Source organism: Heliangelus exortis, chromosome 15, assembly GCF_036169615.1.
Source record: "Heliangelus exortis chromosome 15, bHelExo1.hap1, whole genome shotgun sequence".
Taxonomy (NCBI): domain Eukaryota; kingdom Metazoa; phylum Chordata; class Aves; order Apodiformes; family Trochilidae; genus Heliangelus; species Heliangelus exortis.
This window is the reverse complement of record NC_092436.1, coordinates 13,553,277-13,576,701: the sequence shown is the minus strand read 5'-3', so window position 1 is coordinate 13,576,701 and position 23,425 is coordinate 13,553,277. Positions and strand designations below refer to the sequence as shown.

The window sequence follows — 23,425 nt, the reverse complement described above, 5'->3', positions numbered from 1 at the left end:
ACGATTACTGAATGGTACTGCAGATACAGGGATAGTGTATTAGCTACTTTTGTTTAATCAACCCATTTCTCCAAGTGACTTTTGCTGACTAGTAATGATTACTTCAAAGACTCATATATAAATATACCAAGTCGAAGCTCATTAATTTTCAGTAATTTTGGAAATGCACATGAGGAATAGCTGAATTTTGCAAATCTGTGCTGTTGGCGCATGCTGGACTAATTTATAAAGAGAATTTTAGATTGTTTCAAATGCAACTCCACCAAGAATTTGTGAAACCAAGAGAAATGATGTAGTAGGATTTCCAGAAATGCAGATGGATTTGGGGAACAGTCAAAATTGGAAAGCTTTAAATGCTAAGAAACAAAAATGGGTCTAAATTCTGTAGCTGAAATCCAAGGGTTGTTAATGAAGTTCTGGTTATCAATTGAGACAAGAAAATGTTAGTGTTGTCAATATAATGCTGTGACCCATATTCTGACCCTAATTGCATTCCTTTGATTTTCTATTTAAAAAAAAAAAAAAAAAAAAAGAGAGAGAGAAAGAAAAAAAATCTGTATTTTTTCTAATGCACTATTTATTTTTTACGTAGTTGTCCATTAAATCTGCTTTGTGCACTTTCAGTGTGACTTTTGGTTTTTGTCGCACATTGATCTAGAGCATGCTGCCCCAAATACTTTTCCACTGTTGTTACTCTGTTATTAGTTACATTTCAGGGCTCCAACGTCAGTCACATTAGAAATATTTCATGTAATAGAAATTATGGGTGGTTTTATGATACAACGCCTTGCTTTTCCATAGTTGGGTTTTTCCTGGGAATGGTAAGGAGACAAGGAGACCAAGGCTTTTGGTCTTTGTCCTAAATTGTGTTTCTTAGAAAAGTGAGGATTAGCCTGGTTGTACATAGATGAGTATACTTATCCTTAGATTTCCCTGATTTCTGGAAACCCAAGGAAGTATGCCTGAGTCCCTGTATAGTAAGAAATCAATCATGTGTTTATGACATAAATATATCTCATCTGCAGAAAGCCAGCTGTATGGTTGAGGGAGCAACTTTTTCTAAAATTAAGTCAGTATGAATTACTAATAAAGGAGATGTTTGTGCTACATAATGCGCTATGTTCAGAGAGTCTTCTGTGCCACCTGGTATTCTGTGTTTATTGGAAAGCCAGAACTAGAACTGTCCAGAGTCCTACGATGATTTGTCTTGCATGAGATTTTTGCAGTAGTGATGTACAAGATATCACTTCAAGTGGCTTTGGCTGTGCTGCTTATAAAATATGCAATCATACACTTGTCAGTTCTGCTCTTTTATTGGGTAGGAGGCTCTCTTTTTGAGGAGTATGAGTGGTCCAAGGTTTGCAAAGAGCTTTTGGGTTCTGAGGTACCTAAAGTTCTCTTCTTCCATCAACTGAGCTCACAGATCTGGTGCCTCTGGGAGTTGGTGTCTCATCTCAATGCCTCTCTGTGCAGAATTTGCTTCTTCAAATTTGCACATGCATACCACTGAAAATGGCATCAAGGAAGAGTTTTGTTCTTCCTTAATTTTTGCTCTTTAATTTTATTTTAATAATTTACCTAATTGACCTAAATTTACAATCTGAGGGCTTTTAATGTGTATGAAAAGCTTTGTCAGATAACCTTTCAATTTTGTTTCCTAGTAAATTAGGTTAAAACTGTTCATAGTTTATTGATTTTGTTTCAGGATAATAAAGCATTTATAGTGTTTGCTTCCACTTTCCTTCCTCTGAAAGGTACAGAGATAGGAGGCTATTTCCCCTCTGCTTGTAATGCAGAACAACCTACTGAAGCTAAGGGAGGCTTTAAATAGCAGGGTTGCTCTGTGACTTCACTCTTCTCTTTGCCTCAGTAACCTTATATATTAAAATATGGGGTTGAAGTGGTTTTCTTTGTGAAGAGGAGAAATGCTTTAAAGAGTAGAGCATTATCAAAATAGTTTGTGAAAGACGCAGTAGGATGTTACTTAGAGTAGTGTTTGTTCACTATTGAGGTGCATGTGTGAGTGCCATTAATCTAGAAGACTGTATCTGGGTGATCAAGTTTCATAACATAGAAGTTTAAAATTTGAAATTCTGGACCTGTCAACATTGAATGTAACTCATCACAGAAATAAAACAAAAAATCCCAGAAAATTTAAGTTGGTTTTCTAACCTATTCAGAGTACAACAGTGCTCTCTCTAGCTCAAAACTCCTGCTGGTAGCAGTCAAAGAACTTGCTGGTTTACCAAGATACATGGGTGGTCCTGAGAGACCAAACCCTAGCTATACAAATCACAAGAACACACGTGTATGACTCTTCCATCTCTAAACCCAGGCCCAGTACCTTGTGCCCTGTATGTACAGAGAATGCCCACTGCTTTGAACTGTGAACTTCAGTGAAGAGGAAACTTTAGCCCCATTCCATCCAGTATATTGGCTAAAATTAACTGGGATGGGGTCATTGCTTCAGACCTACTATATGTGATGTATTGTGCAGTGAAATAGAAATGGAAGAACTTGGTAGGTAAATCAGTTTAACAGCTTCAGCTTTTGATAATTTTTTCTATTTTACCACAATAAATAGGTTTATCAGATAGGATAATGTACCATGTAGCTTAATATCATGCACACACAGCTCAGAGTGGTCATTGGGCAGCTATCTATAGCATTGGTACATGTTAATGCCATGCTGGCTGGGCTGCGAGGTGAAGAACACATCTGCATCAATACACATGATGTGGGCATGTGGCTGTGACTGGTGGAAAGCTGGGCTTTCAGAGTTAAGGGTTACAGTTCCTTTTCATGCACCATTTTCTTGAGTTTCACAGTAGTGTCATTATACCATGCAGCAGACTTGTTCTCTTTCAGGTTTATTTTCATGTTTTTAAGATACTGGTTCAAAGTCAGTACTGTCAAATGACATGTTTGGAAACAAAAGGGGTCTCAGTAATATCTCTGGAATTATAATAGAGTTCACGCTTATTACTTTTGTAAAACTGTGCTTTTATTCCCTGTAGATATTTTTTCCTCTAGAACTGCACTTTGGGCACTTTCTGTTCCCTCTGCTGGCCTGTATTATGAAACTCAAGAATTGACAAAGCCCATTCTGCTTTCCCTGGCATACCATTCCTCTGTGATTTCCTTGTGTTGTGCCCTCAGCATGATGTGTAGCAAGGACCCCGGTGCAGTGATGTTTGTTGGTCCTCTGCAGTCTGTATGCATGTGCAGCCTTAATACAGCCTCTGCCTTATTGGGCTATTGAAGCTTTGAACACAGCTTTAAGTCTGCAATTTAGGTGGATTTTTTCCTTTAAAAACCTCTGACGATTTTTTCCTTTAAAAACCTCTGACTTTTTACACCTTTGTACTCAACTTAAAAAGCTTTTGTCACGTGTTTGCTTTACAAACTGGTTTCCTAAACAATCACTTTACTTTTTGATGTTAATGACTATGGAAATTTTCCTAATTTAAGAATATTATAAAGTCACAAACCACTGAGACTGGAAAGTGCCTTTTGAGCTCACCTAATCTAAGCTTCAATGCTCAACTGAGCCCAGGATGCTGAGGGTTTTGTGCAGCTGAGTGTTGAAAACATGTAAAATTCTGCTGCCTCTGCAGCAACCTCTGCATATTTGTCCCCACAGTGTTTTTCACTCACCTCATTTCTGATCAGAACTTCAGTCTGCATTCAATACATTGAATACATAAAGCATTTCACACTCCCTTTTGCTTCCCCTCACTAAAGCCCCTGTGACTGTTTCTTCTCCATAGCCTCTTAGGTAGAGGAAGGCCACAAGGTCTCACTTAGCCATTCCTTTCCCAGAACTAACAAGCCCAGTTTCTTCATTTCTGCATGCAGCTCACATGCTCCAGTCCCTTGGGACTCTGGCATCTTTCCCTGCACTTCCTTCAGTTCAGGGAAGTCTTCCTTGTTTGGTGGGGGGAGCAGAACTTGCACCAGTATTGTTTCCATCTGTAAAGTATTGCTAAAAATACTACGAAATCATTAGCCTAGGTAGCTACTGTGGCACTGAATCAAAGACAGCATTTTAAAACTTGTGTTTGAGTTTTAAAAGGTGGGTTATGATGGCAGTGAATTCCAGTTTCAGGATGTAATCGTATTTAAACTGATACTTGTGTTTTTTCTCTGTACATAACGTCAAATCCTTAGTAGAACAATCAGCTAAGTTTTGGACCTCTAGTGGCTTCTCTGTTTTCAAAACAGAAGTTACACCCTTCATCATTTCCAATATCTTTAGAGAATAAGTAATTTTGACAACAATTTTAAACTTTTTAAAATCTCATTTGCTGTAGAGCAGGAAGTCTGTGTAGCTGTGCAAGTACAATAAAGACACTTCATTGAAGCTATACGTTTTATTTTGCAGTTCTTGGTGATACAACTAAATGTGGCAGGGGAAACCACATTTGTTTTAAATTTCTTTTAAATCTTTCTTGCCAGGTTCCCTTAGGCATGATCTTTATCTTTGTTATGAAATGCTGATGCTACAGCATGAAAAGTTTGACCAGCTCAGGGAAAGAATGGAGGCAGCTCTGCCTTGGTTACACAGCAAACTGACTTCCAGATGGCAAAATTGTAGGGCCTGGCTTTAATGCAGTGAGCTTAGTCTTGAGAAGAAATTAGACATTGCAGCTTTGCTATTGTTCTTTCTGTGAAATGGCAATGGAAGGAAAGGACAGAATGGTTTTAAAGGTTTCTTGTTGTTTTGAGAGTGTTTTTTTAAGTGGCTACTTCCTTCTGGCTGTTCTTGCTTTCTAATGTTCAACCACATGTGAATAGGGGATGCTGGTTTGTATTCCTGATGCAGTAACTTAACTGAGAGAGTCACCAAGTGAGCTCCCGTGTTCTGTGCTGCCACAGCTTAAGACCTTTCTGTCTCCAGTTGTCTTCAGGCACATCCTGCAAGCTTTTGGATGAAGTTCACACATAGGCTGAGAATTGTGGAAGCTGAGCAGCCAGGATGGGCTTGCCTCTGACAATTCAGCCACATGAGCCAGTGACTGCTGACAAAGTGACTCAGGGAAACCTCTTATCCACCACCAAATACCAGGCTTGCTTTGGAGATATCCATGGATAGAGATTAATAAAGAAAATGATGGTTCTGTTGAAGAAGTCTGCAGAAGGAAGTTGCAGTGTAAGAATGTGTCTTGGGTTCCATATACTGTCCTAAATGACTAGGTAGCTAACGTGTGGCCTTTTCTCCAGAGTGAGTTTCCTCCCTAGTGGTGCTGCCTTCTTCTTTATTATTTCGAGATGGAACAGAGGATGTAGTAGTATCTTCACAGTGACTCTACAATATTACAAGGTAATTGCTGCTTCTTGTGAACTTAAAACAGCTTGTTTCCTGGAAGTAAAATAAACCTGGCTTATTTCCTAACCCATTCTGTCCTCTTCTGCTATGATAATATGCAAGCAAATGTTGCTCTGCTGGTTTAGGTAGACAGGGTGACAGGACCCCATTTCTCTTCCTGCCAAACCCTTGCTATGAGGATGCTGGAAACTCACTTGAGAGATTTTGAGTCCCAGCTGGTCATTTTATATAATAGTTGTATTCAGTTTATATGTTTCCATGAGGCTTGTTTAATTTTTATAAACCAAATTGTTTTTGTTTTTTGAAAGACAGAACAACAGCTGAGGTGTAGCTGTTAGCTGAGAAACAGTGCAGTCTTCTTACTTCATTATGTGTTGGGGAATGTTAGAGAGGTTTGGAGAATGTTGGAGAATATTCCTGAATATTCTCGAAGAGATAGGAGGTACGACCCCTTTACTATGCCCAACCCCATGTTTGGGAGGCCAATTAGATCGGCCCATACTCCGGTGCTACCTGCACCAGGGATTCGCTGTGCTACAGGTAAACACCGGGTGTCCAATAAAAAGTTATGTTGGTGGCTGGGGTGTGGTCACGGAAGCACTATATAAGCAAAAGTTGCTGCGCAATAAACCAGAAGTTCGTTTATCAACCATATTGGTTGCACGCATTTTCTTTGCCGCTCCCGCAATTATGCAAAGTTTCATTGCTGTCTGGGGTAATCTAGAGTTTAAAGCATTTCAGAAAACACTTTTATGGAAGCTTTTGAGATACACTGCCATCTACACCTTGTGCCTTAATGTGGTGTTCCCTTGTCTTGTATTTATATATATGTATATATTCCCTTGAAGTTTTTCTTAGATTACTTTGAACTTTTAAAACAAAGAACCACTATAGGAAGTGGGTATTTCTGATAAAGTCTGTGTTCACAGGGGCTGAGAAATCCCAAGGAGTAAGACTAATAATTTACACAAATAAAATGACTGTTTGTTTGTTTTTCTCCCAACAGAGAGCTTAGCTGAGTGGGTAATTTACTTGTGTAACTGGGAATAGTTGTCATGATTGAAATTCTGCTTAATTCTATTAGGCGTTTTAAAATATTGTTGCCATTTATTATCATGGTAAGTTTATACAGGCTTGAAAATGGTGTCTAGTAAAGTCTTCTTCAAAGAATATCCTCTTAAGTTGACACTACGAGCAGGGATAAAGAACATCAAAGCATCACGTTCATGAGTATATGAAAATGGTTAGCATCAAACTGAGGTAAGAGAGGTTCCATGGAAGCTTTTAAAGGAAGAGGGGGTGTGTTTCTTGGACAGGATGAGAGAGAATGATGTAAATTTAGAATCAGAAGCAGGTGGTGTTCTCAACTGAAATGATAAATGAAATACCTAAATTCATAAATGTGAGTGTGATGAGTTCTGAGTATAGCCTTGTAGAAGTTTGAAAATCAGTGAGTGATCTCGTGAGCAATATGATCAGCTTATAGAGGCATACTTTGCAGAGATATGCACGGGAGTTTTGCCTTATCTCACATTCTGGAGAAGTCAGTGTATTATTGTAAAAAAGAGTAAAGAAGAAATGAAAGGTGCATTCCTCATGGTTTTATTTTGGCTGATCTTGTACCCAGTAATACATCTTGTGCTATTGATAGGAGTAAGGAAAGTGACCACTGTTTGTAAAATTATAGCATATTGTAGCATAAGGAAGTGGAGAGGAGTTAGAAAGGAACTGTCTTAACATTCTTGGTGTTGGGCATGCTTGGGTGCAAGGACAGTACAAAGCCTTTCATGTCAGTTTTATTTCTCAACTTTGATAGCACTGTCATCTGTTTAGAAATGAAAATCCTTCAGTCTTACAGTGCCCAGAAGTTCTGAGGCAGCTGTCGATTAGCCTGGGTATGAGAATCCCCCTCCTCCCCCCCCGAAAAAAGGCTTGTGGAAATGAACAGCATTCAAATCCATAACAGAAACTAGGGGGATAAATAAGATTTTTAAGAAAATGAAGAGACAGAAGAGCTTGATGTGGCTGGTGTGGTTAAAAATCACATTAACTTAATTGAAGGCAGCATTCTATGCTAGGATTAGAAGGAAAAAAACAATGTCATGAATGGGCAATTAAGTAAAGCAAGTTCTCATTCATTGCATGGGTACTTAGATTTATCTCACTTCCAGAAATGCTGATCAGTTTGATCAAAGACTTTACCACAAATTATTTGGACAGTTGATTCCTACTCCAAAAGTATTCTCTAGTGGTAGAAAACTATTACACAGGATCGTTAAAGCATGCTTAACTGCATCGTGTTAATTATGCAGTGATAAATTATTCTACCTTTCTTCATTAACAGCACTTTAAAAATAGATAACAGTATTGTTTGTTTGTTCTAGACAGTAGAAGAGTAATAATGTTCTTTAAGCAGTTATTTTTAACAAACCTAGTCTTTTGAAGTGGCCAATTCATATTTGATCTTTAAATTTGTTCTGTGGACTCACTCATCTATATTATGTTCAGTACTTACATTAAGTAAGTACTGGTTGGATTTTCTACAGTGACTTGATTCTCTTTTTTTTCTGACTGCACAGAACAATGACAGTATGTAGATAGTAACTGTATTACAAGCAGGAAACCAAGAACTGGAACTCCAGATTCCCACTGTGCAGCAAACTCCTATGACCTTAGATGGGACACTTTAACTTCTTCTGTATAATGAGTCTAACACAGTCTTAGCTCTTGTGGCTGTCCTGAAGTCTAGGGAATAATTCTAAATCACTTTGAGCTAGGTGTAGAAACACATGACTTGGAGGTAAAACCTCTTTTTGGGTTTTTTTGTTTTTTTTTTGTTTGGTTGGGCATTTTTAAATGGATGTTAATTCCTCCTTCAGAAAAGAAGGAAAATTTTTCTCCAGCAGTAGAAACTTGAAAACTTCACATGGCTGAGAAGCTCCAGGACACACAAGTTTTTATTCTGTCACTTTTTTCTTTACTCGGCCTTCAGACTCTTTCTTCTGTTTTACCTCTGTTTATCCAGAATGAAAAGGAGATGTCATTTCCACTTCATTTTTATAATTAGTAAAGATATTCTTAGTAAAGAGTTGGTGGGTTTCTCAGTGCCTCTGCCTGACACCCTGAGCACTGGCAGGTGCTTAGCTATGTAGTTCATAGGGAAACCTGCATGCCAGGGCTGGGTTTAAATGAAAACAACACATCTCTCCTTTGTTCTCACAGAGTTAGATTCTGCAGCCTCTAAAGATGACAGTTCCTCTGAACAGAAAAAATTTATAATTGTTTCCCAGCAAAACCAGGTCTTCCATTACTTAAACTTTAATCAGGCACCAAAACTGTCCAGAAATAGCTATTTAACGTGTCATAGCAAATATATCTAATTGTCAATGCTATACATATAGTAGCTACACTAAAAGAAAAATTCAGTATTTCAAGAGACAAAAAAATACCTAAACAAAACAAAATCAAAAGTAATCAGAAGAAAGACTTACCAATGGAAAATGAGGTTGCACCAAATATTTGATTTCTGGCCCAAGTCTAAACTAGGATATTTGTCAACATTATTTAATGACACAAAATTCACATAGTATAGTAGTGTTTTATTTTTTAATGTGCATTTTATTTATTGACTTTTTAAAAAGGCAGAGGTGATCCAGAAGTAGTGATATACATTTTCCCTAGATTCACATTTTTACAAAAAATTACAGCAGTTTAAATAACCCTTTTATATATTACCAGAAAACTTGTACTGTGCCAAAGCTTAATAATAGAATTCTATCATTTCTAAAATAGCCTTTGCATAAAAAAAGGAACAGCATTTGTATCTCTAAATCACAAGCTTATTTCCAATTGTTGATGAAAAGAAGTACAGGCTTTTAAGAGACCTGTTTTTTAATGAGCAGATTGGTACATAATGTACTACTTTTTAAAAAATAAAGGCCTTTCTATATTGTGTGCATTATTGTACTGTTTTGATCTGGTTGTTCTAGGTTATTTAGGGGCACAAAGTAAATATGAAGTGCTTTGTTTTCTCTTGAAGTTGCAAGTGATTACTGCATTCTGTCTGTTGTGAGTGGCAGTTCTAATGGCCATGTGTGCTGTACTCGTTTAAGGGATCATTAGAAAATGTAAGCAACAAGCACATAACTTCATTAAGTTCAGTGTATAAGTCAACTTCAAATTTAAAGAGTTTTAGCATAGGATTTGCTAAGCCATTACAATTCATTTTGAGTCCTCCCTGTTTATTTGACTTTGCTAACACAAAATGTAGGAGCTAATTTAATAATAAAAAACCCCACACCCCTGAACCCAAACCTGGTTTGTGTTTTTTACCTCCCCTCCCAACACACTATGTTTCAGTGCCCTTCAACTACCCCTCTGTTCCCACTGGCACTCCTGTTCCCACTGCTGTTGTCATGCCCACGTAAGGAGCTGAACAGGAGCACAAGAAATCTGATTCTGGGTGAACAGTGACTCCAGAGCTTATTAGACATAAGTAACTTGTAAAATGGGCAGTGTTTGGCTATGCACCAGCAGCAAGTACAGGATGTCCCATTTATTGCTTTAGATTCACTCTCCAGGGAAGATTGAGATCAGCTGAGATTACACTTTTGTGAAAGTTGAGCAATGCTTTGCAAGCCATAAGTACCTTATACATTATTCCAAAAACTTAGATATGGGGGGCCTATTAGTGCTTGAAGCAATGATAGATGGGATAAACTGTTGAAGTAAGTTGTTATGAGTTGTTCTACTCTGCAGTGTAAGTGGGTCAATATGAGCAGTCTTAGTGAAATCCTTTGGAAAAAAAAAAAAAATAGAAAATTACATCAGTTACTATTTAGGTCAATTACTCAAAATAAACTGCTCATATGTGCCCTTGAGACAGGCAAGTCAAGGAGTATCAGGAATTTTAAACTCGAATTGAATCTCTCCGCTATTCCTGCCTGGCCAATGCTTTCACAATTTATCTTTCCAGGAATACATTACATAAACATTTTACTGCCTAACAGGGGAAGACGTTTAGCATTGAACTGAAGCAGTATTTTGCCTATTTTAGATAAGAAAAATGTGAAACAAGTTCTGTAGGAGTGTGCTACAACTTCATTTCTTCATTCTTTAAGCCATGTGTGGTGAATTCTTGTCTGAATTGTAGGAGTGGCTTGTTGACAGTGCTCTGGAACTGCTTTTTATTTGCTAGGTTTGCTCACAGAAACTGAAAGCAGAGATGAGGATGTGGGAATGTTCAACAGGAGTATTTTCTTGTGTTTAGGTAAATGAATTTAGTCATGAATGCTTGGGATTTGTCCTCAACTAAGAGAAGAATCAGAATCAAAATTAGTAGTATAATAAACATCAACAAGTCATTGACTTCAAATCACAATAGAAATATTTTTCAAATGTACTAAAATTTAGTACAGTTCAATAGATTTTTAATTGTATTATAAAGGTAAAATTATTCACCAAAGTATTACAATGTCTGATTTTTGCATCAAGATTTTCCTTAAGAAAGGTCAAAATAAAGTTTTTGGGACATATCTATGCATATTTTAGGTTCATTTTCTAGTGTTAACCTATTGCACTTCTTGGCAACAGCAATGCAGGTGTTGCACCTTGCATTCTACATGGAAGTGTCTAAGGAATATTTCTTGGTGTTCTCAACAGTAGAGCATTGTATTACCACTGCCTTTCATTGTTTTATTTGTAGCATAATTGCACAAAACTGTTTCAAAACTATTTCATTATATCTTGTCTGCCTCTGAAGATGGTTTAATAAGCTAATGTCATGGAAATACTCAGAAGTTTGTTCTCAGCCATAGTAAATCCTTCCTTCAACTATAGAAACAAGGGATTAAATGTTCTTTCAGAAGCAGTGCAAACCAGGCCAGACAGCTTAAAGTTTAGCCATTGTAAAAACAAAAAAGCTCTTTGTTTTTCTGAACTGATAAATGATACCTTTAAATGGAATAATAGACGTTTGTACTGAACAGCAGTGTTAAGACATCCAGAGAGTAATTGGCAGCTTTTCCCCGGTACTGTACTGTAAATTCCCCTGTTTGTGTTTTATAATCGTGATATATCAGTATCTGAGTTTGATGAGATAGTATTGAATCAAAGGGCCAGTTATTGGTCATCCAAACAATCAAATACCTTTTCAGACTTCAAGGAAATGTTTGTGCCACCAGTGTTAGTTTTCTCAGGACTAGTACAGACCTGGGCACAGGATGCCATGAGAGAAAGGCATGCATACAAATGCCAGCTCAAAATAATGAGTACTCCAGTGGTTAGGATGTTCATGCTTTCTACAATACCATCCATTTTGCAGTTGATTCATGCCCACTGTGCATATAAATAATTCACATGCTATAGTAAGGGTGTCCTAATTAAGCAGACTATAAGAATCTATCTCTTTATGGTCCAGTGATCAAGAAGATATTTACACAGTTTTGAAGAGCCCCAACTACTGAGGTGGATAAACTGTTCATCTTGAGGGACCAGGAGGAGCAGCATCTAGTCATGTTCTGTGGTACACAAGAGCACTCAGTTCCCAAGGTGTGTTTAGAGAATAATAAAAATGCAGAAATGTCAAGGCTGGAAAGGACCCCTGGAGATAACCTGGCCCAACCTTGGATTCTGTTATCCAGGGGTAATAAAATCAGTTGCTGCTACCTGGGAACACGTAGCAGCATGTTAAAGGATCATGTACACCTTGGTAATGTATTAATGCTAAATATCCTCTATGTAACTTTTCTGAGTGCTTCATTCTTAATTGCAATCCCTCCTGCAGGAAGAACAGAAATGATTAAAGCTGGTTTGACTCTGCTTTTCTTTGTACTGTTGCATAACAGGAAGAAATATTATTCTCTCAGTTCTGTGTTGTTATCAGCACTCATTCAAAAATCAAAAGATAGCACTGTTTTTGATTTATCATTTATTTTTTAAAGTCTTCAATGAGATGATAATTTAGTTAGAATGCAGTTCTCTTACAGTATTCAGATTTCTTCTCCCTCACCCATTCAGGTCAACTATTTCAATTTCTAAGGATGCATCATGTGAATCTTCTCTTTCTTCTCAATCTGTGGCTCATTGTTCTTCAAGGATAAGTCAGCGAAAGTAGAACAAAACAACATATAGAAGCAACTTAGCTCACTCTTTTTTTTTTTTTTTTTCCCTAATCCTATCCTTTTCCTTTTTTAGGTGACAGTGACTGACCCCAACTAACAGAGTGGCTTTTCTGGCAGCAAGCTGCCTGACTCAGCATAATGGATATAAAAGACAGAAGACACCGTTCTCTGACGAGGGGCCGGTGCGGGAAGGAATGTCGCTACACGAGTTCCTCCCTGGACAGTGAGGACTGCAGAGTGCCAACTCAGAAGTCTTACAGCTCAAGTGAGACACTGAAGGCATATGATCATGACACCAGGATGCACTATGGAAATCGAGTTTCTGACCTGGTTCACAGGGAGTCAGATGAGTTTCCAAGGCAAGGTATGTTTAAAGTGGTTTCTTTCACAGTAATGTTTGGTAAATCATTTCTGGTCCTTGCTGAAGTATGCCAGCATTATAAGGAGTATTAGTGAAAGCAATGGAGGACTGTGGATGTCATTTTACCAGTATTTCAGCTGTTTCATGTTAACTTAGGAAGTACTTTCTCAAATTTGCGATGCTGTCAGAATTCACAATTTGTAAATGAGACAGAACAAGATCCACCATTCAAAATATCTGATAAACAGAAATACTAATGACCTTCAACCAGAAGTAGTATTTGCCATGGAACTCAATGTTGGCCAATATAATAACTTTGTATTCTGTTTCCTAGGTCCATTTTAGAAATAATAATGGCATTTTCACCTAAAATTGTTTCTCTTCTACAGAGTACCTGTGCTAACTGAAACACTGTTATGGTAACACCCCTATTGCCAAAATAGGGCATGTGCCTTGGAACACCTTTCCTGTTCTTAACTGCTGTGTAATTGAAATGTGGGAATGGGAATGCTATTTCCTCTGACTTAATTTTGCTACTGCGTATCCATCACCTCATAAAAACTGGAAGGAGAAAACTCATCTAATTGCTTTTGTAATTAGCTGTAATGCATTATCATGGCATTGAATTCCTAGACCTAATATTTGAAGTCATTTTCCTGTGTGAACTTGTAAGCAATCTCTTCTTTTACGAAATGCTTCTCACTTTAAGTACCTGTTATGTCCAATGAATTGAAAATGTAATGGTTCTAGTTGAAAAATCTGTGATGGTGCCTTTGCACTGTACATACACAGTTTTGCTGTCATCCTGGCATTTACTTGTCTAAGCAAACTGTAAGTCTATGTGTTGATACTATTAATGAACATAGTTTCATAGAAATAGTGTTGAATTGTTTGGTTTTCTTGACCAAACAGCCTGATTTGGCTATTTGGCCAAGAAGCCTTATTTGGCTACTCAGTCAACAATTAGATATAGGTCTGAAAATCAGTTGCTTGGTTTTATTTCAGGTGAAGACTCAGGTATGGTCTATATCAGGCAAAGTATAGGCACTTTTTATGCATAAACATATAGCCCTTTGTGCCCCTGTCAATGGAGGGTAAACTATTTAGTACATCTTTAGTTGCTGAAATTCTACTCTCTTTACATATATGCATGTTAATGACATAAGGTAGTACTCTACTATACAGCATTATTATTTATTCTGATTCAGGAAATTCTGAGTTGCCACATTTCTCTGTGGAGATGATTCACTGAAAGGTCATTTTTTATACCTGATACCATGTGATGCAACTTCAAAGAATTCTGCCAGCAGCCAGTGCTGTCTTCACCTTCAAATCTATTACTTACCATCACTAATTAAACCCTCATCTAATCCCTTGTTTCTCCCACATTTGTGTACAGACATTTTGAAGTGTTTGCATTGTACTTGGTCAATCAAATACTCAGTTCTATTTTCTGGGGTAATCTCTCCTCTTGTAGGACCTTTCTTTGCTTATAGGTATTTGCTCAGAGAGAACGCATCAGAATGCAAGTAGATCATACGAGCTACTGGAGCCATTTTCACTGTGGTTTGTTCAGCCTTTGTACAGGAGTCATCTAAATATTACTTTACTCGGTCTGAATGATTGATGCTTCAGCTCAAGTGCCTTATTTTAATTGAGGTCATTATTTGGCATTTCATGAAGAAGTTCTTTTTCTCTTCATTACTGATTTGCCAACAGTTCTTCCTCCCCTTACTCTTAATGTGTTTTTATGCACCCTCTTGCTGAAGGAAGTACTGGTAACTAAATTGAAATTTGCTGCAGAAAAAATTTTTTTTTTTCTTTAAAGAATTTTTACCCTCTGCTAGTCTGTGTTGTTTTGTCTACATGAATAAGGCTTATTTTAGAAAACCCAAGTAAGCTTTTTTGTTAAATACTACGAGCAGTAACTCCTTCTTTTCCTGCATGTGTGAAGTTTATAAGAAAAATTTCTTTAGAAAATGAGTCTGTATGATGAGTCTTTGTATTTGAAAGCTTGATATTTTTCTGATTGTAGAATTCCTCTACTGGCATGCAGTTTGAGATAATGTGGCAAGCAGATCTAGATTAAGACTTGGCAGATGTTCTCACTTCCTATATTAATACTTTGTGAATGAAAATGAGGTTCATATTATATCTTATGCATGCAGTTTCCAGTTGCTTACATCCAGGGATTTATACACTTAGGTATGTTCTAAATTTGAGTGGGTATTTTGATGGCATTAAATTCTGTAGGAAACAAATTTGCTTAGAGTAAGTAGTTTGTAGAGGTTTTTTTATTATTCTGTTATAAAACACCTGGCATATTTTTAAGCAATTGTAGGTATTTTCCTCAGTATTTTCTGCTTTCTGTTGGTAAAGGTATATGCTTTTGATTTACTGAAGAATATCTGGTTTAATCGTGGCCAGAGCAGGATTTTTTAGCTGCTGCCTGATCACATATTACTTGATTTTGAAAATTTTGTTCAGCGTAAGGCCAAGTTTTACTACTTCCATTTTTTGTTCTGGCTGTTAACAGTGAAATGCTACTAAAAACTGTAGTCAGAGCTCAGAAGTCTGCAACAGATCTGAGTTTGTTTCAGTGTTGTATTGTGCTGCTGTTATGACAGGTTTACTTCATTCATGAAAATCAGATCTCTGAGATGTAAATGCCTCTCAAGGCCAGTGTGAATAAAGCATTTGATAGGAAAATTGGATGGTGGTGTAAGTTTAGCTCTGAGAATATAACTTGAAAACTTTGTGATCATTTGCATACTTTGAAATAATCTTTTTTGTGCTAGTTGTTGACAAAGGCACTTGCCAAAGAAAGTTCCTTTTTGCTGTAGGTCCTATTTTCTGGTGCATTACTTCTAATTTTTGGTATAAAGACTTAAAGGATGACACGACTGTATATTACCTGAAGCACCTTAGCATTACTTTTTTAAAAAAAAAATAAATTATTTGCATTACTCCTGTTGTGCTTTTCCTAAGATATTTACCTGTAATTTTTATTAGTAACCAAATCTGCCTTTTAAAGTATGTTTTTCAATTATCAGTAGTACTATTTATACAAAATAAATTCAGTATGTTTTTAGTATTACAGTGACAAGCTTATTTTTTGAGCATCTTCAAAACAAATATTCAAGTTTAGGGCTAAAATGGCAGGTCCAGTGCATGCTTGAGCTCCTAATTTGTCTTAAATTCTCCCTGCTACAGATAGAAACATAGTTGTTGTTTAATACCTGCACTGGATATTAATTAGACAACAGATGTGAAAAATGCAGTCCTTCAGTGGTCCTGAGAGAGCATTCCAGCATTAGAATTTCTATAAAATTGAGGAGTCTTTCTTGAATGCTGTATTTGAAAAGGAATAGAATACTTTCTGCTAGGATGTGTCAAGAGCTTGACAAGAGTTCTGACACCTCAGAATATTTGGAATATTTCACAATCTTCTGGTAATATGTGAATTTCCGTATATTATGCATTTTTCCACCAAAGAGAACCAGTTATCAAATTGTATCAGACTGTGCCTATGAGAATACTCTGTTGATTTGTGAAAAGTTTTAAACAGAGTTTCAACAGGGGGATTGCAGAGCTCAGTATTTCAGAGTTCCTAAAGTTGGAGTTCATAGCATGTGGATTTTTTACTTCAGCCAAACATGAGGCTCGAGGTGATTGCTGAATTGCCTGCTTTTTCATTCTCAGGTGAGCTCTAGTTCAGCAGTGAATCTCTGCTCTGAAATGTTGTAACAAGTAGAGTATATGATTGCAGGTATTAAAAGTAAGTGTAAAAACCACAATCATATTAAAGTGGACCCAAAAGTCTTCTGGAATATTTTGAATATGTCACAGCACCTCTTTTTGTATTGAGATATAACTTTAGTGAAGGAAAACAGCCAATACAATACCTTTCTGTATGTCAGTCTAAATTCCATTTTTTTTCTTTCCTACTTAAAAAGGTAGACATTTAGTATCCTGTTTAATACTATAGGTCTATTAGCAGGAGCCAGAAAGAATAGTGACAGTTATTACAGTAAATCCCTTATAGTGTGCCTTAAGATTGTCTGGTATTTTTACTACCATCAAATAAAAAATGAATTTACAACAATAAAATCTTCAGAGGGGGGTACTTGGAATGTGTAACACACTCAGATGTCTTTCACATGAGGTTGAGTTACTATGCCATACTATTCAGCAGCTCAGGTATTCCCTTCTGCAGCTTTTCTCCATCTGTACTTTAAAGGTTTCTGAAAGAAAACATAAAAATATCAAGTAAACCCCCAAAACCCAAACCCAAACCAGTTTGATGAATCTACATTTTATTCTTTTCTGGCTTACTCTTTCATGAGCGTCTCTGAGTGCTGAGAAAAAGGAATGTTTTTTTTCTCTTCTTGTTCTACTTCACATCATAAATGTCACCAGATAATTTACTGGGACACATTAGAAGAACTGTACTTCAGTAAGAACATTTAATGAGAGTGATTAAGCTCGTTCACATTTAAAGATGTTCTGTGTTCAGCAGCGACTCGTGCTGCTATCTGGAGGGTAGAGTTGCTGTCACAGGTTTTTAGGCCTTGCTGTTTATATTCCCATTAACACTAAGGTGAAATTTTGGTTCTTTTCATCAAACAATACTTGTACTCAGCTTTTAGGCTCATATGAAGCCTCCCTTCCAAATCCATTTGAGTTTTACCAATTTAGGTTCCATATTTCTTCCTAGAACCTGTGCCCTTTGGAAAGTTAATGTGTTTCTATATATACATACACAATGTGTGTATGTGTGTATGTATACATAATGTATATGTGTATATATGTATTTGCTTTAAGACACTGAAGAAAACATTATCTTGTTATCTGGCTAAAGTGTGTGCAGTCTTAGTTTTCCTCTGCCACGTTGTCATGAATCCAAGGTGGAGACAGGTGGTAGAAGCCTGAGGAGGAAGCCCTCACCATGGATTCAGATGTAAGGAAGCTTGTGTGGGGAAAAAAGCTTGAAGGCAAATTTCCTGCTATAACCTGTACACATGTGGAACTTGCAGTGCTGTTGAATTAAGATTTACAATGATTGTAATGGTGACCTAAAAGGTTTATTACCTAAGAGGTATGCTTATCAGAGGTTTATTACAATGTTAATGAACAGTGTAAACTGTTTATTAATGTGAGAAAACAAGGTTAATCAATTTTTCTTATCTAAAAAGTATGGCATTAGTGAGAAGTAAAAATACTTGATTTTAATACCAAGCAAAGCTTGATATTAAATATTTAATATTTAATAAAGCAAAACTGTTGATCAAAACCTTCCCAAATAATAACAGCTTATAGGGTTCTTATTGTTATGTGATTTAAAGACATGAAAGCACTTTTATTTGTGTATTCATCTGTGCTGTTATTGTTAGTAGTGGAGCTACATAGCAGTATTACTAGACTAGCAAATAAATAAAAGTACAAACTTTCATAGCACCCTTCCCCAAATATGCTTAGGAACATCTAATAAAGTCTATCACAATATCTAACATCTCACATCAGTTTCCACTCATTTATACTCTAGAATCAATCAGGAAGCCATTTGAGCTGTAATAATAAGATCTGATAAACAGGAATTAAACTAAAACTTTGTATATATTAGATCTGACTCACAATATCATAAAACCAGAATGAAATATCTTTAAAAGTGTCTTTTTACATCATGAAATAGACTCTCAGTCATTGGGGTACTTCCCAAGTACATATACAGAAATAATTTTCTCTTGCTCTTTTGTGTTGTTTGTTTGGTGGGAAATTTTGTTTTGCTTTTTGGTTTGGTTTGTCATTTGGTTTGGTTTGGGATGGGGTTTTGTTGAACAGCAAAGTCCCTGGTTTGGAAGTGGTAGCTGATATCAGTTCTGATTATCTATTGCTTTCCACCTCCCTTTCATTCCCCTTCCATCTTCCATTCACCAGTTTTGTATCTTCAGACACTGGGACTTCACCTGCTGGGTACTCAGACCTGCCAAAACAGACTGATGGGAAGGCAGTGCCAAACACAGCTGGGTTGCATGGAGGTGACTCCTGCTCTCTGACTTGTTTGGGCAGTTGAAAATGTAGTCACCTAGGAAGCCAAATATATCATGTCATCAATTCAAGTACTACCAGAACCCTTGTTCTAGGAGACCATAATAAAGATGAAGCTGGAGGTTAGTAAGATGCTGTATTGTAGAACCTGAGATAGAGAAGCTATGCTGCTGAGAGAGGACTTCAAGAATAATTAATTTTACCAGTGCTGGAAAATATACTATTCTGATATTAATATATATTTGTAGAGTAAACACTCAACAGCTAAACATAAGATGTGAGTTCCATGTACACACACACACAGTTTCTCTCAGGGAGGGGTATTTTTATTCTTGGCAGTTTCTCTCTGTTGGTCATTATTAAAAATCAGCATTTGTTTACTGTTTAAATTTAAGAATCAGAATGCAGGGATTGCTGCTGCAAGTATATAGTTACTGTATAGATGTGAGCTTATTTTTTTCAGAACAGTTATTTGGCTCTCAAAAAAAAGCCACTGCTTTTTAAATAATGCTGTACTGGAGTCCTCATTAGTTGATTCTTAAGTTGAACTAGGTTTTGGTTGTTGTTTGGTTTGTTGTTTTTTTTTTTTTTTTTTAACCATTTGCAAAGTTACATGTACATTAAGTAGGCTAGATATAGAAGGGTAACTTCAAAAAAGTATCTATTGTGAAGTCATGTAATCTGAGCACACTGTGAACGAAAGAATTTGGTTTTGAAGGAATTGGTATGCTGTAGAATAGGATTAATAACCATTTTAATGCAAATGTATTTTAACAAGCACTTGAAAATCAATAGAAATTATTCTTCCTATACTCAAGAATTACAAATTTGCATCAAGTTAAAAGATATTGTGCTTCAAAATAGAGAAGTGTTTGCCTTATTGTTAGGACCTGACTGTTGAAGGAAACCTTTTTCTCCTCATGCCTTTGCTCAGCCATGTAATAGAAATTTAAGCATTAGGATACTGAAAAGATAACTTTTTTTATCCTATAAATCCTTCTCCATTTTCTTATACACATGAACCTGAACTATTCTATGAAGTTTGTAATATTTGGACACATCTACGTGTTTGCTTCTTCTCATATTAAAATTCGTTGCAAAGGGAAATGAAGTACTCCAAGGAGTTGAAATAATATTCTTTAAAAAATAAAATACTCTAAATGAAAATATGTATTTTTTGGTTAATCCAACCTAACAAAAATAAATTGCTAACTTATGCAAATTCCACAAATACTCCACCTTTGCTGGGTTCTTGTGTTTAGAAGGATATGCAGTGTAACCTTGATCTTTTTTAGCAAGAACAGTTTGGAAGAAAGGCTGATTGCTAGTGAATGTTCTCAAACTGAGGAGACTCAGGTGCTTCTCTAATACACGTTACCATGAAAATCTCAGATTGAAAAAGCTTTCATGCTTGATATGGGCTTGAATTGGGCATCTTTGCCTTTGCATCCTAGGCTTGTACCCAAAAATTAGTCTTTAGAAGTCACATAGTCCAGAATTCTCAGTAGTGAGTTGTGTTTGTCTGTGCTTTGCATTTGGAAACCCCTCTAAAACTTGTTTCTGCTGTAGAGAAATTTGGCTATTTTCTTGACCTTCTCCTTTGTCATCATGTAGGAAGAAATAAGTGGCTAAATGAAATGGAAATCTCTACCTTGAAACTGACAAAATACATTTATTTTAGTTTTTACGTTGTTCAACTGTCCTATGCCTGTTTTTAGCGTGCCCATTTTCAGAATGTAAGGAAAGGATTAGACATTTGTATGCATTGGAGTGTGTGGAGGATGGGTTAACCACCAGGCTGAATGCACTGCTCTAATGCACAAGTCAGTTTTCAGCTTGGATGCATTGAACAGGTTTTAGGTGCTTATTGTCTGTTTTATAATTGTCTTTTACACCTTAATTTCCCCCATGTTCTTTTGAAATAACTTAAAATTGTTAAGGATTGCATTTGAGACTCAGTGGAAAACAGTCTATGATGATGATGATGACAAGGTTTGTGTTTACTTTGTTATTCCTGTTTGTTTTAGTAATGCTGCAAATAGATTATGTGATTTTTAGAAGCTTTTCAAATGTTGTGACTGCACCCAAATACAAACAGTTTACTTAGTAAGAAAAACAGACAAACTTTCAAACAAACAAAATGAAACAACCGCTCAAAACTAATTTTCTTCCTTAGAATAACATGGATGTTTTGGAGTTGGGTCAAAGAGCTGATGACTTAAAGCCTATCAAAATGAGTAGGAAGGAAAACAAGCAGAAAGTAATGTTGGGTAAGCAAGACCCAGCATTTTTATTTGTTCTTGGTTGATTGGTTTTATATTATTTGTCTCTGCATTCAGAGTTTTACGTCAGAAGGTCTGCCATTTAATCTTCTTTGTTCTGCTATCCAGTTGCTCATTAACTTTCATCAGATTATTTCTACATTGATCCTAGTAATCTGTCCGTGAATGAAGCACATTCTGGAGTCTTGAAAAACAGCTGTAGGCAGAATTGGAGCCCACATCCATGTTAAAAGTAGATGACAGCTTCTCTTTGGATTTTGGAAACTGGCTTCAGTTGGTAGCCATTAGGTCTGGTGATGGACTGTACTATTTTACTGGAACACACATAGTACACAGTTTTTCTTCAGTGTCAATTAGATGCTACTGTTAACCTACTCATCTTTTCTATGAGCTCACTCTGAGTTCGTCATGAGTATCTTCTGCATGAGTTCAGATTTGTTGCTGTTTAAAGGCCCTTTCCTGTCTTTTAGTTTCTCTTTAAAGGAAGTAAAATGTACCATAGCAAGGCCATGTGTGCCTCAGTGACATAGAAAAAGAACTGTTGAAGAGACAGTCACTTGTATAAAGATAGCCCTCTCATGCCACTTTCATGTTTGTAAATCCAAACTTCAAATTAGCATTTTTGTGGTAGCAGTAAGTTCCTATTGAGCTGCTGATCCTTCAACCTTGCTGACTTGACAAAATAGCATGCAGATACTTTTATATGGCTATTTTGTTTTTGTAGTGCTTAGCTGGAAGTGTCTTACAGTGAATGCAGAAGTACATATCTGTGAATGCAGACCTTATTGGAAACAGAGGCTTGCTGTCCTGAAGTGTAATGCTTACTCAGCCATCTGATGAGATTTGAGCACTAAACAGTGTGAGAAGGATGCATAAAGCTGCTTTATTACAAGATGCTGTTATGAATTGTAGTAGCTTTCCTTATGGTATACTGCTGTTGCCAAACAAGCTGTATGAATGTAAGCAGTTTCATTTGTAATTACTTGCTTACATTTCCTTAGAATATTTGGGTTATAGCTTTCTGTGATTCCTACTCCTCTGCTGGTGGTATCCCCTATTCCCTGTTTAATTCAGAATCAAAAGATACTTTTAAAAACTGTTTGGAGAAAAGCCTCTCTGAGGAATGATGTACAATGGGTCACAGATGTTTGTATGTGTGTGTGGTAAAACCTTCTTAAGAGGGATGCAGAAAGCTTATACAGAAAATCTCAGAAAAAACACTTCTCTGCTTCTTCTTGCAGTAAGAAGCAAAGTAAGAGATTTTATTATAGCTGAATTTGAGCAAGGCCAGCAAATAGAGGGAGGAAGTGCTTGCCTACAGAAATGTTATACAAAATACAGTTGTTAAGAAGTAGGCTATTTGGTCAAAAAGCGGGTATTAAAAACTAAATCTGACACTTGAAAATATTGTTGAAGTAACCCTAAAAGCAGTGCCTGTTGTCTTCCTTATGATTCTATTCTCTTAGCTCTGTGTAACTACCATCATATTTGGTGATGTCAGTGAGCTCTCTTTTCCACAGAGCAACCAAATGTTTTTTCAGCCAAAACTTTAACCAAGTGAGATGCTTACTGGGAGCAGATTACAGGAGAACAGTTTGATCATCAGTACTGAAATGTCTCTTCAGTGTAGCTTGTCCAGTGTAATTTTGAAAGTCAAACCTTGGTCTCCTGTTGATTACGATGCAAGATTTTTCTTCAGCTTAATGAAAGTTTGGTTTTTAAGATCATACCAATATCCATCTTGTTCTGTTCCCTGGATTGCTTCCTTTGCTAAGTCATCAGCCTGAGTATCCGTCGGCACTTCTAGGACTGTAATCATAATTCAGCTGTGTGCACATCACTGTCATATTCCTTCTTCCCTTATCAGCTCATTTACCCACTCTTGAGTTCTGAATCTTGGTAGCTGCTCTCTCTGTTTCTCTTTTCCTAGCATATATTTGCAATGTATTAACATAAAGGGAAGTTTCATCTGTTGGTGGGATTAAATAGAGAGCTACAGATGAGGTTTTTTGATTTAGCACTTCCACCAGATGTTGCAGAATGTAAAGAAAATGGAAACAATATCCAGTATCAGTAGTATTTTTTTCCAGTATTCCATGTGAAAAAGGTGGACTAGGGTTCGGTTGTTTTTTACCTAGGTATTAGGAAGCTGTGTGCTGACTGCTGGCTAGAAAGAATTTTATAATGTGAAGTAGTTTCTCAGTTGCAGGATGACTCTGTTCAGTTCAACTTAGTCTTCTCAGATACTGTAATCAATTCAGTTTGTGTAAGTATCAAGGTAAAA

The 23,425-nt window shown here is 36.6% G+C and overlaps 1 protein-coding gene across 10 annotated transcripts in view; it reads left to right on the top strand.

Annotated features, from left to right (window-relative positions):
* Nucleotides 1-23,425, top strand: part of TENM2 (teneurin transmembrane protein 2) — a 558,019-nt gene that overhangs the window by 113,787 nt on the left and 420,807 nt on the right. For all 10 annotated transcript variants that reach the window (XM_071758386.1, XM_071758385.1, XM_071758384.1 and 7 more), the window contains exon 3: nucleotides 12,524-12,814. In XM_071758386.1, coding sequence (XP_071614487.1) covers nucleotides 12,589-12,814 — 226 coding nt within the window. In that variant the 5' untranslated portion in view covers nucleotides 12,524-12,588. The remainder of the gene's footprint in view (nucleotides 1-12,523; nucleotides 12,815-23,425) is intronic.